The sequence below is a fragment of the Clarias gariepinus genome, chromosome 27 (assembly GCF_024256425.1).
Source record: "Clarias gariepinus isolate MV-2021 ecotype Netherlands chromosome 27, CGAR_prim_01v2, whole genome shotgun sequence".
NCBI classification, from domain to species: domain Eukaryota; kingdom Metazoa; phylum Chordata; class Actinopteri; order Siluriformes; family Clariidae; genus Clarias; species Clarias gariepinus.
The window spans coordinates 11,039,954-11,053,705 of record NC_071126.1 but is presented as its reverse complement, the minus strand read 5'-3'; the positions used below and the strand labels follow the sequence as shown (position 1 = coordinate 11,053,705).

General features: G+C 41.2%; 1 protein-coding gene across 1 annotated transcript; it reads left to right on the top strand.

Moving 5' to 3' along the window:
* Positions 1 to 10,542: 10,542 nt before the first annotated feature.
* On the top strand, positions 10,543 to 13,453 carry id2b (inhibitor of DNA binding 2b). The gene is made up of 3 exons (XM_053489326.1): positions 10,543 to 10,901; positions 11,937 to 11,991; positions 12,353 to 13,453. The coding sequence occupies exons 1-2, from the start codon at positions 10,581 to 10,583 to the stop codon at positions 11,985 to 11,987; spliced, it is 372 nt and encodes a 123-aa protein (XP_053345301.1). The 5' UTR covers positions 10,543 to 10,580; the 3' UTR covers positions 11,988 to 11,991; positions 12,353 to 13,453.
* The last annotated feature ends 299 nt before the right edge of the window (positions 13,454 to 13,752 follow it).

Sequence of the window (13,752 nt, the reverse complement as noted above, 5' to 3'; positions counted from 1 at the left end):
CTCTTCTATGATGGCACAAGAAAAAAAAACAGGCTTGGCAGACAGATTACTTTATCATGTCTGGTCACCTTCTCTTGTCATCCATTTCCCCTCAGGCAAAGTAAAGAGGTGCATGTGGCTGTCTGATGGGAAGCTGCTGAGATATGTAGTCCCTGCAAATCCCACCAACGCATAGAGGCGTGAAAGTGGGAACGTGCTGGTGCTGACCAACGGAAGAGCTGAGATTAGACAGTCTGGGAGAGGAAAAAGCCAGAGTTTGCATTGCAGAGGCTCTGTTTACAGAGAGAAAGGGATTATCTGTTTTCAGTTTCTATTTCCACTTCAGTTGTAATTGTAGCCCCTATACCACAGACTGACAGAGAAAATAGAGGTTGCTGCAGCACAACATAAACAGAGAGAGCACTGACAAACATGAAAGGCATTTCAGACTGTAAAGAAACACCCTTAGATGGAGACCTCCCCTCCTTCACAGATTAGATTATCAGTAACTGGGTCTGCTGCACACACATGCGGATGTCCTTGCCCAGGGAAATGAACACACCATTCCAGGGTGGAGGTCCACTTGCCGTGGAAATAAAAATAAATTTGAGTGTTCTGGCTATCTGTAGTGTGAGCTGACACTGTCTTAAAGGCACTAGATTTGCAATATGGTATATTTGGATATATATACTAAATTTGTTAATAACTTGGGATATATATATATATATATATATATATATATATATATATATATATATATATATATATATACATCTTGGGGTATATACAGTATATATTCAGTGCTGTGAAAAAGTACCTTACCTCCTGTTTTTTTTTTGTTTGTTTGTTTTTTTGTCTTGATTGCTTTCCACTCGTGAATAATCTCTGTAGAACTGTAGAATGTTGACCAACAAAATTATTAAAAAATGTTATTATAACTCTTTCCAGATTTATGTGCAGGAACAATTGCTTCTCTCTTAGACTATTGCTTTTATCTTTCCCACTTGGCATTGTGGTGAAAAATGTTATATATCGTTGTTCATCAGTTGAGGTTGTAATACTAAGTCTCTCTCTTTCTCTTTCTCTCTAAAGTTTGCACAGTCAGTGGTGGTTTGGGGAGCCATCTCGTCTCCTGGTGTTGGTCCACTGTGTTATATTATGTCCAAGGTAAGCGCAGCCATCTTCCAGGAAGATGTAAGGCACTTCATGGTTCCCTCTGCTGACCAGCTTTATGGATATACTGATTTTATTTCCCAGCAGGACTTGCCACATGCCCACACTGCCAAAAGTACTAATACCTGTTTTAACGACCATGGTATCCCTGTGCTTGATTGGCCAGCAAACCCGCCTAACCTAAACCCCATAGATTCTCTGTGTGAAGAGGAAGATACAAGACATCAGACCCAACAATGCAGAAGAGCTGAAGGCCACTATCAGAGCAACCTGGGCTTCCATAACACCTTAGCAGTGCCCCAGATTGATCGCCTCCATGCCACATTGCATTGCTGCAGTAATTCAAAAGTATTGAGTATTTGCCCAAGTATTGAGTGCTGTACATGTTTATACTTTTTAGTAGTACAGCATTTCTTTGTTTTCTTTTACTTTAATATTAAGTAATATTAAAATTTTCTGATATACTGAATTTTGGATTTTTATTAGCTGTAAGCCATAATTATCCAAACTAAAAGAAATAAACACTTGAAATATCAAACTGTGTGAAATGTATCTATACTGTAGCTATAATATGAATTTCACTTATTGATGATATTCTAATTTATTGAGATGCACCTGTATATTTTCAACAGCTCATGTATGAAATCGGAACCTGAGTAAGCACTATCAGCATTTAATCAATGACATCATCACCACACCTTTTAATGACATGTAGCTGTGGGCAGTACACAGCTGCATTTCAAAATATGCTTTGCCTATCTTTGCACTGCGTAATCAGTGATTACTGGTGATTTTCATCAAGGTTCAAGTGGCTCTTGAGAACCCCAGCGCTCAGCGAAATGACCACCTCCACCTCAGGGGTTGTTGATTACTGCATTCTCCAGCTGTGTCAGTGAGCGTCCATCCCTGAATCGCTCCTATTGTCTGCCTTCCACACAAAATTCACCCCACATTAACATAAAGTTCAAACCTGAATAGTGTCTCTCATTTCATTTAATGCAATCTCTGTTACTGCCATTTATTTTAATGTTATGCTTATTTGGCATTTCATCTTTTGTCCTTGGGGGGAAAAAAGTCACCATGGTGTCTATTTTATCCTGTGATTATACTGTTGCAGACTCTAAATTGATAACAGCATGGCATGAACTGAGCGACACTGTTGTCTGCATGATAACACGGGAGACAGACTTGTTTCTTGACAATGAGATTCTAAACACTTGGTGAGACAAATGGCTTTGGTGATTAAAAATATCATGTCTTGAGACATGAATAAAAAAAAATCAGGGATGCGGACTTCGATAAAGTCAAATATGTTACTTTGTTAAAGTCAATGATGAATGCGATGGAAAGATATCACAGTGCTGTGTGGAGAATCCACTAAAGGACAGACACATTCTTTTTGCATGACATGATAATATCTCGGACACTAAAATGCTTATTTATTTAGAAATAATAACACTTTATTTTAGGTGCTAATTGTCCATGAGAAATATAGCAAGCATAAAGTGCCACACAGCATAATTCATGTTTTGTGCACATTTACACATTTTAAAACGGTATTGCATGGGCTCGCTGGCTACCGCAATTGCTTTTAGGGAGCGGATGATGCATATGAGAGAGGTACTAAAACATGGCCTTGATTTGTGAGAGCTGGAAAAGGAGGTCTGCTGCTCGGCTGTGAGAGGACAGATGGCTCGTGATGGCTCTTTTAGCTCAGTGCGAGAGGCCGTCGCTCCATCATCATCATCTCCACGAGCATTAACAGATGATTGGTCTGGATAAAGCATTACAGCCCCTTACCAGGGTGAAGTGCTGAGATTTTGTTTTTCTCTATAAAACAAGCGAATATGGACAACAGGTCATGAGTAAGATTTGGTTAAAAACTTGAAAATGGAAAAGTACTTTATAGTACCCTGAAAAAATTTAGTAGACATAAGGGGGTGAGAATTATACTGCTATCTTATTATTTACTATAGTAACATATTCAGGAGGATCATCTATATTGTTGTTTAATGCCTGAAACCGTGCTATAAGTTGGAAGAGATACTGCCTTTGATCCAAGAGTGGAAGAGAAAATGTCATGGCAACGGTAATGAGAGTATTTACTGTGTGTATATATCATGACTAGCTGCAGGTGTTTCAGAACTCAACAGCCAATCCGGTGCAAAAGGGCTTCCTGGCGTGCCATAACACAGCCACTGAATGGATTTCCTATAAAAAATTACACCGTTGTCATGCTCCTTAAAGCCTTGTTTTGTTTTTTACCAGCAGAACCGAAACTTACAAGCTAGGGATGGTTTAATGGGTTATTGCCTTCCCAAAACACACTCAAGGGGACAAGTCTGAAGCTGAGCCCTTTGTAATATCAGTTTTATTGTTTCCAGCTGCTGGAGTGATGAGTGAATGTCAGAGAGATGCCACATATCCCCCAGAGTTTGACGTTAATGGCGTCTCGGCAATCATTTCTGTTTATGAACTTGGAGCTGCAGACTGCGAGACATCGCTATTCCTCCAGTCTGTCTCTCCTACCTGGTTATTTAATGAATGGATTGGGGAAATATCAAGTTTATCAAGTCAAGTTAGTATATCAAGTCAGCTCAGACAAAAATGCGTTAATTTGGCCTATAGAATTTTTACTTTTTAAACGTTGCTTGTTAGCTATGTTTGTCTCATGGCTAAAGAAGCAAGATTGGACAGAAAACAAGCAGCAAATGATTTTGAGATTTCCAGAAATCCCATTCGTCTCAAAGAGAAATGATACAGCTGCTCAAAGTAAACTCTCCTGCTTTGTTCTCTGCCAGCTGCAAATTTTAGCCCTTTTTTTCAGAAACATCTTTTGCTCTGGCTTCATTTGAAGTCTTTCGAAAAGGTGATGAGCTGCACCGTAAATGGCAGCGGTTAACTGAGGTGTGCGTGGCAGGGCATTGGTGAATGCTTAAGAGACTGGCTTCAAATGCGCAGGTTCAACATTTCAAGGTGGATGCCCATCTGTTCAGTGACCTCTGCCGCAAGTGCTGAAGGTGAACAAAGCCGTTGTGCTTGTGTGTGTGTGTGTGAGAGAGAGAGAGAGAGAGAGAGAGAGAGAGAGGGGAAGAGAGAGAGAGGAAGAGAGAGATGTGCAGATGCTGCTATTCCTGATGACTGTGTGAAAGTGAATTACACTCCTTGAGTGAAACAAGAAAAAACTACTACGTAAACAAACATTAGACGGGCCCACGCTGTCTTGCCTCAACAGGATGGTCTTTAATTACACATGTTTAGCCTTCCGCTGACCCTGTGAGACTGCATTATTCCCCAGCGTGTGGACGGTGGCCAGACTGAGGTGACCCCTATCTGCCAGCACTCCACCGCAGCAAACATTGCTTCTATCAAAGCCACCATTGTATCTACCATTTGGAGGGATCAGATGATGCTCCTTTCTCTCCCTCTCTCTCCCTCTCTCTCTTTCTCTCTCATATGCACACACAAACACACATATTTCCTGCTGGCAATCAGAACATTAAAGCTTCTTTTCTTGCCATATTTCCTGCAGGTAAGCAAATACCAAAGAAAATTACTATTTACTCCCTCCCCTGCAACATATGGCTATGTTTCAAAAAGAAAAAAAAATGGTACAAAATTATGCACAAGAACTCTACAAGTTTCCCTTAGCAGCCTCAAAGCTTACTAATCCTGTAAGTGTCCAAAGTGTTGAAATGATTGTCCATTGTATTCACACACGTGCTACAGATTTGTTAGATTAAAGCTACTGTAGGTTGAAGCTCATTGGAGTATTCCTTTAAGTGAGTATGATGAGTAGCAGTGGTGGTGGTGTGCACCTGCATTTCCTTTCAAGCACTGGTGCAAAATCAGTTACATACAACGAGCTCCATGGCCTTGTTTACGTAGACGATGCATACTTTACATCCGAGGGTAATTTAAAGGGCCAGTCTGATATTCCAATTTGCAAAAACGCCAAAGCAAGTCGTAGTAGTACATTTTAAAAACTGCATGAGAACATGAAAAGCACATGAAATGCCAGGTTGATAATAGACGGACCGCAGTGTTAGAGACAGGCCGCATAAATGAGGTCAGAGCTGTGCAGTGAGCGGCCTGAAGCCGTGACAGCTCCATTACCCAGAGGTGGGCAGATGCCTGGCAGCCTGCAGCCAAGGCAGGTGGAAGGGGAGTTGGGCAAGGGTGAGCAGGTGTTCTCCCTGTGGGCACCACACACCCCATCCAACACCCCAGCCATGCACACTCCCCCTGACACACACATACACTCTCCCCACCTGGCCACTCACACAGCAGCCCTTAGCTAAGCACAGCTCCATATAACAGGCCCTGTATGTGACAGGATGCATGAAGGACAGAAGGCACTACCCTTCATTTTTAAAGGAGCTGACCTGATCTCACTGTGTGAAAAGGATAATTTGGAGTGTCTCTCTGCGAGTGGGCTAGGGAAGTTTGACATGCAAGGCGCTCACAATTTGTTTTGTGGTTGGTGCTGACATGGGTGGGGAAGCCTAAAGCACTCCAGGTGAAATCTAGCATTATGTTCCAGAAGGCACCTGTGTGTGTGTGTGTGTGTGTGTGTATGTGTGTGTGTGTGTGTGTGTGTGTGTGTGTGTGTGTGTGTGTGTGCGTGTGCATGCATGCGCTACTGCTACAAAACTATCCCGCATCACATATCTCCATTCTTTACTAACGGACTGGTGTGACCTCTTCTATTTTCACACAAAGTTCTCTGAGCAAACTGTCCACCTCACACATCCTCGGTGTGTTTTAAACACCTAGGAGCCAGAAGCAGGACTGAAGCCAGATCAGACACACTGTCCAAATCTCACTGCTTCCAGCCTTTGATGTTTCAGCACTGTTATGAGGCCGTGCAGCTAACAGCACCTGTCCTGTGAAGTCATGCCTCAGGCATCTCTCACACTGCAAGCGAGCGAGTATGCGAGCCGCGCGCCAGCAATGTCAGTGGGATTCAATATGTTGCCGTTACAGATGTGTTACTGCCTGACACGCCCGCCAGCTGCCCTGCTTGAGTCGATATGACTCTCTAACAACACATGCACGAATTTTACCTCAAATCAACAGACTGTATGGATAGATTTGTGAGCTCTTCCAGTGTAAATGCAGCACCAGTAATGTATTTAAGTACTTAAACTGAATAATGACACCTTTCTTTTATCTTTCAGATTTTGAACCCTTTACAACTTTCTTTTCTGCCTACATTTTATCTAAAATGTAAACAGATCTTCCAAGTCAGAAAATTAGATAAAGAGAACCTGAAAGTTTAACAAATATTTACTGCAACGAAATGTCCAAATATCTTTGACAAAAAAAGTTTGTGAACCCCTACGACTTTACGAACAAATTTAAGGTGGTAATTGAAGTCACATGTTTCAATAAAGGGCATGGCAATCAGCCAGCCTTAGGTGTTTATGGAACATCAACTTGAGTCTTCACTATCAAAGTCATGTCTTCAGGTTCAAATTGTGGTTCATTTTCACACACAACTTGACCTCAACCCCCCTAATGCAACTCTGGATGGAAATAAATGTTGTGCCATTGTATAAGATTATTAAAACATTGTCTTGGCGTGCATTGATGCGTATCCAGAGCGACTTAGATTTTTATCTTATTAGACATCTGAGGGTTAAGGGCCTTGCTCTAGGGCTAAACAGTGGCAACTTGGTGGTTGTGGGGTTTGAACCTGGGATCTTCCGAACCGTAGTCCAATGCCTTAACCACTGAGCTACCCCTGGCCCGCATATTAGACTGTATAATGTTATTTTGGCCAGGCAGTGCACTGCAATATGGAAAATATCATCTTCTAGTGCCCACATGTTTTCTATGTGGAGGATTCTAGGAGTGTGGAATTAGACAGAGGATCTGGCAACCTGTACTGAATGGCACATCGGATGCTTCATGAACCCTGGCTGCAGTAAAAGGTGTTCTCCTTCTCACACCTTTCAGAAAAAGCTGAGAAAAAAAAAAGTCTATTATCCTGAAACTCTACGCCATTTGGTCCAAGTTCCATTCAATGTGAAACACCTGAGAGACTCGAGTTTCATATGATGGTTCAAGGGATGCTATTGAATTGTGTTAGGTTACACAATGTCCTCTTGTTTTTCAACATTTCAAGAAGAAAAAGGTCAGAAAGCACTCAATAACGTGTAACAAGGAAAAACCTTCGTTTGTATGGTATAGTCAACAAACGCTTTATGCTAGTACTGTATATGGTCTCATAGCGCATCACAGTTTCATACACGTCTCTTCCGTGAAGAATTACTGAACTGAGGTGCAGTGAATTACTAACCGGGGTGTAAGCTGGAACAAACTTTTAACCAACGTATCCTAAAAGTATAGTAAAACATTGCCAAAGCTGTATTTATCCTGAACTTCACTACTGTGCTACACTCAACCCCCTGTGCTGCATATTTCAGTGTTTCTTTTAGCTCCCAGTACACGTGATTTAACTGATCATCTATTTAACAGCCTTTTCTAAATTGATGTGGATATTATAAAGCAGGGAAAATGCTAAAATGTGCAAGACAAGGGGACCAGGGAGGAGTACCACTGTATTAAACAGTAGGCTATGTCAGGTTAGTAGGCTATGCTAGTGTGTTGTTTGGGATGCAACCCACAGTCATGTGCGACACTAGACAACCTATGAATGGATGATGTAACAAGGCCGGCGCCAGAGGGACTGCAGAAGAAGTGGTATGTGACCCATAGTCAGTGTGTGAGTGGGTGTGTATGAGAGAGAGAGAGAAAGAGAGAGTATGTTTTTTTTTTCTATCTTGGTGGAGATCCCAGGTCCCCACAACGATAGGAATATTCTTGAATTTTCGCAAGCAGGTAATAATACTTTAGCACCATTGCCTTTGTAAGAAATATTCCAGCATGTTCCAGTCAAATCCCTTTTTGCTACATCTGTCAGACGTGTGCGATAAGTACAGACATGTTTACCTGTTCTAAGAAAAGAACTGGAAAACCTGTTGACTTAAACCCATGTATAATAAAAGTATGTTTAATTTGACTACTCTGCATAAAAATTTGCCATATAATGCAAAGTCAAAATAATAGAAATTACCATTTAATAATTAATCTAAAGCAGATGGACATGAGAAAAATCTTATCTGGGCTGTTAAGGATTACACATTGTGAAATGTGGAGAAATTATTGCTTGTAATAAAATCTGGAGATTATGTGGGGGATAAAAAGTCCTGCATTCAGGCTTGGTGGTCCAAGTACTCCACTTTCCTCCTAGAGTCCCAAGGTTCCTCCTTTTAGGTCCTAGAGCCTGGAGCCTATCCTGGAGGACTTATGGCATTAGGCTGAAGTAATGGAGGTGGGAATCGAACCTGTAGGTGCAGGGCAACAATACTGATTAGTGGTTCCAAATTGCCCATAGTGTATGATTGGGTGTGGGACTGTGTAGCTGGCGAGGACTGGCATCAGTGGTAGCTCAGTGGTTAAGGCATTGGACTACTGTTTAGAAGCTCCCAGATTCAAATCCTATCGCCAAAGCCCTTAACCATGATGTTTTTAGATGTACAGTATAATGAGAAAAAAATTAAGTCGCTCTTAATAAGGGTGTATGCCAAATGCTTTAAAAAGGGCTGGTTGTGTTTGTACCATGCAATAAGTTGGCCCCCCATCCAGGCGGTTTCCTGATTTGTGTTTTGAGAACCATGGGATACGCTCCAGGTCTCATGCAAGCCTACAAAAATTAAGTGGTGTGAGAAATTAATGTTTTTTTTTCCTTAGCCTTTAGCTAAGGGCAACACGATAGCTTGTGGTTAGCACTGTGGCCTTGCACTTTCTGCTTCATGTCTGTGCTTGGTGGGTTTTGTCTGTGTAAAACATATGCAGATTAGGCTAATCAGTGTTCCCAAACTGCCCATAGTGTGTAAATGAGCATGTTAGTGTGTGTATTTGTGTGCCCTATGATGGATTAGCACCCCATCCAGGGTTAGGTTTGCCAACCATCCTGTAAAATATGGAATCGTCCCATAATTTAAAACTAAAACTCTCTCTTCCATATTGAACCGATATGGGACGCCATTTGTTCCGTATTTTTGAGAATCAAAGTGAAATCTTTGGGAGATAAATATGAAATATTAGAAGTAATAATAAATAGTACAGAGCTCTCTGACAGAAGTCTGCCACTGAACATTCTTTTTCTGCTGGGCAGAGGGTGATTGGTATTGGACATGATGGAGCAATTTGTCCGAGGTCCTCCTTTCCAGCACCAGCTCCAGCAAGTCCAGCTAAAAGCCTACCATCGATTCTGCACTCCTTGTTCAGTCAAGTGAGTGGGTGTGTATGAGAGAGAGAGAGAAAGAGAGAGTATGTTTTTTTTTTTATCTTGGTGGAGATCCCAGGTCCCCACAACGATAGGAATATTCTTGAATTTTCGCAAGCAGGTAATAATACTCAAGTCCAGCTAAAAGCCTACCATCGATTCTGCACTCCTTGTTCAGTCAAGTGGCATCTCCGCATTTATAAGGTTCCCTCCCCAACACACTACAGCATAGAAAAAAATACTGGCCATCACTGATGGGTAAAAATATGGTAGAATTACTGTATATACTTGGTAAAATTAGTGAGTATAACACGATTGTTAACCTTCATATCCAGTATTTCATGTCATAATGCAAAATTAGGTCAAATATTTGTTTTCTCTTTTTTTTTGCTGGACACTGAACAAGAGCTCTTCCGGCTCACACCACACTCGAGCCCTTGCCCGAGGTGTAATATCAGGTGGCTCAACAACAAAGCAAAAATTACAGAAAAAGTCAAATCACAGAACAGGACTTAAAGCTGTGCAATCAGGCAGATCAGTCTGCATTAAGCATTCCCTTTTTTTCTGTTTACCAGGGTTGGCAATCCTGTCCAGGGTGTATCCTCCTGGGATAGGCTCCAGGCCATGTGCAACCCTGTACACAGGATAAAGCGGTATAGACGACGAGGGAGACAGTGAGCCTTTAGATATGTATGGGTTCCACTAGGTGCAAAGGTACAGTGGCAAAGTCGTTAGTACTGTCGCCTTGCACCTTCAGGGTCGGGGTTCGATTCCCATCTTTGGTGGGTTTCCTCCCAAAGACATACAAATTGTCCATAGTGTGTGAGAGAGACTGTGGATTGATAGACATTGAGTCTTTCTTACACTTGGTGCTTTTTCAGTGAAGCCAGTTCGTCAGCACGAGGAAGGCACGCAGGCGAGTGTGGGCGGGTTTTCAGGTACTTCAGGTGCAGCCAATAAGGTCGCGCCGACCCCATGATTGACGTGGCCGTGCCGACCAATCCGCTTGATTCTTCATTCCCGTATCACAAGCCCGGCCCGTTTACTATATAAACCAAAAGACAGCGCGCTCTGGAGTAGATCTGCGAGACAGAACCGCGAGACTTGTAAGCGCGCAGGAAACCCGCTGACCATGAAGGCGATCAGTCCCGTGCTGCCGATGCGAAGGACTCACGTCAGCTCTCACGCGCAGGATCTCGGGATCTGGAGGAGTAAGAGCGCGTGGGACGAGCCGCTCGGTGTGCTGTGCGACATGAACGACTGCTACAGCCGCCTGAAGGAGCTGGTGCCCAGCCTGCCGCAGGACCGGAGCGTCAGTAAGATGGAGATCCTGCAGCATGTCATCGATTACATCCTGGACCTTCAGATCGCGCTGGACTCCAGCACAGCTAACGCGGGTCCCGGACAGCCAGGTGTTTCCTCCAGTACTGCTGCTGATCTCAGCTCCTTTCAGGTAAACACACATGAAACGCAACATGGGCTCTGATTGATTACGAGTGTGCATGTATAGAAGTTCAAGAAATAATACTAGGATTTTGCTCTGTGTGTGTGTGTGTGTGTGTGTGGCAGTCCTGCACACTGTTACAGATCCCAATAAACAATTGTTGAATTTATGGACTTGTGCATGCAGGTATTTTTTGGAGACTCTTATCCAGAGCAAAAAAATAATAAAAATAGCACTTGTACTGTATATGATTCAAAACGTACACAAAGTGCAACAAAAAGGAACACTATTTAACCATTAGGTGTATAATCTATTACTACTTAGAGTCAGCATAAAGCCTTTTCCCTCATTTCAAAACCTGTGTCTGGTATAAACATATCAAATTATTGCATTATATATATTTTTTTAAATAATAATTGCTCTACATAGTGCCCAAACAGTTGTTTCTTTCTAGCATGATTGTAGGCACTGAGGGAATCACTTTGTATGGTCACTTCGTATGTGCTTTATTCTGGTTAGTTAATAGAGACCTCAGATCAACTGACACTCTGTACAGCCTCTTCCTGAAGTTAGGTACTCTTATTAAAGTCTGACATTACTATCATTTACAATATGAATGTCCTACTGTTACAGCTACAATTGTTTAAATAAACAACTTTTTCATAACAGATTCCAAATATTGCAGTAGTCCAAATATCCCAGAAGAAATTAGAAAATGAAATTTGCACTTGGATGAGGTGTAAAATTCACACAAATTTGGACAATAAAGTGTGATGGTTTGTTAAAGCATCCAGAAAATCAACATGAATGAATATCATGATGTAGTTGGTTATCTGAATGTACTTGTTTTACAAAGAAATGTATACTAGCTTACAAATCTATGGACCAATGAATGTAAAGGATGTGTGCATGTGCTCGTGTATGCCAGAGTGTATTACAGTTTGTCATAGTAGCTAAAACTATAGAGAAAGCACGTGACAATATCTAAGGACAGTTTTTTTTTCTTTCATGTTTTATGTTTTAATTAAATTTTTTATTTCCCAGATAAGCCACTTTGCAAGAGAAACGATCACAGACGACCAGATAACGATCTGAAACGGTAAGACACATGTTCTTACACAGTGGTTCTTCTATGACTGCAATTTTTAATTATATAATAACACAATAGTAATTGTAGGTGTAGAAGGCATATTGCATAAGTCTGGGCTACTTTATAGTGATCTAGTGATAGCACCTGAATGAAAAAGGACCCTGTGTGTTTATGTACGAGTTATACATGGACAGATTTCAAATTTTAAAATGGCAGAATGTCCCAAAATTTTACGAGATTGCTCGGGGGTTAAACCTCAGGGGGAAAAAAAAGAGAAAATTATCTTCATCTGCAGCGCCAGTGGGTCCGGATCTTTACCTCCTCCTTCTCTAAACACTCTTCTCTCTCTCTCTCTCTGAATATTTTGCAGGTGTTTCTCTGGAGCAAAAACAGGACCCTCTTTTTTTTTTTGTTGTTGGTATCCTTCCGTGTACTTTCGCCTGGACTTTGTCTTGACTGACACGGATTTCCCTCAAATGGAGATAAACCATTCTGTATGTCTGATTTATATTTATCTGCAGGCCATACATGACCTTTCTTCCAAAGGAAGACCTCTTTACAGGACTGAGGGAACCAGTTGTTTGAAAGGAAAATGAACAGAAGGGGGAAACGCCTTTTGTGAAGGTGTCAGACTGCAGGCACAGTGTGATCATAGAGCTCAGATGATCAGCAGAGCTGAGGGACTAACAGATCATATATATTTGGCTGTTCCACTTCATATAACATGCAAAGTATTAGCTTCATTTTAGTTTTTAAATTGTTCTCTTAAGAGAGCACACCATTCTCAATTGTTTTCTTTTTTTAAAAAGCAAATCCTAAGCCAGTAGAGGGCGCTGCAGTTCAACTACTGCTCTCCTCTTAGGCCTACTTTATTTTTCAAGTATAATACACCCTATTGTGATTTTTAAAAAATCAGGTTGAGACTTTTTTTGTTTTATCAAGACATAAAATATTATTCTATTAATACAGACTTTCCATACCATTATTATTGTACATTTTGCCATTTAACCCCTTCTGGGTGAGGGTTATAAGAACCTGTTACATGAAACAGGAATAAATAATAGAACCTTCAGAATCCTCCCTCGGCAACAATCATCCATCGCTACATGGGCATGAGATGAACTTTGTGTGTTTGTTAGAGAAGGAGGGTGGACGGTAAAGATTTTGCGGCGTGCCATTCCTGTAAAGTGCATCGATGTTTTTCTTTAGTTCTGCTGGAATGTGATGTTAGTGATGCCAAATGATTTTCTATAAATAATGTAAATTGCATTTTTATATAAAATAAATTATGATGTAGACTACTAAATGTGACATTCGTGTTTATATTGACTTTGTATCTTTGTACCCCTTTGTTACTATGTAGTTAATTCCAGGTTTCACTGTGAAATTGTCCCTATATCACTATGCTAATGAAATGATTATTACGTATATACAATCCATGTGGACCCTTTGGTCACAACCATAACATGGATTGGGGGCAGTTTCTGAATAGATTTTTGCTGTAAATAATAATAAAAAAAAAAACATTGTTAATGTTTTTTTTCCTCAAGAGAACACAAGGGAGGAAAAAAAACTACACTCTACAGGTCATGCCAGTTTATTGTCGGGCACCATTTACACCTAGGGACAGCTTATCTATCCAATCGACCTAATGGTATGATTTGAGACACAAGATAACCATGTGATACCTCACAAATAACAACCCTAGGTCAGTATCAAATTAGAGACCTGCTGTGATGGTGCAATGTTACCTGCTGCTTAAAATATCCT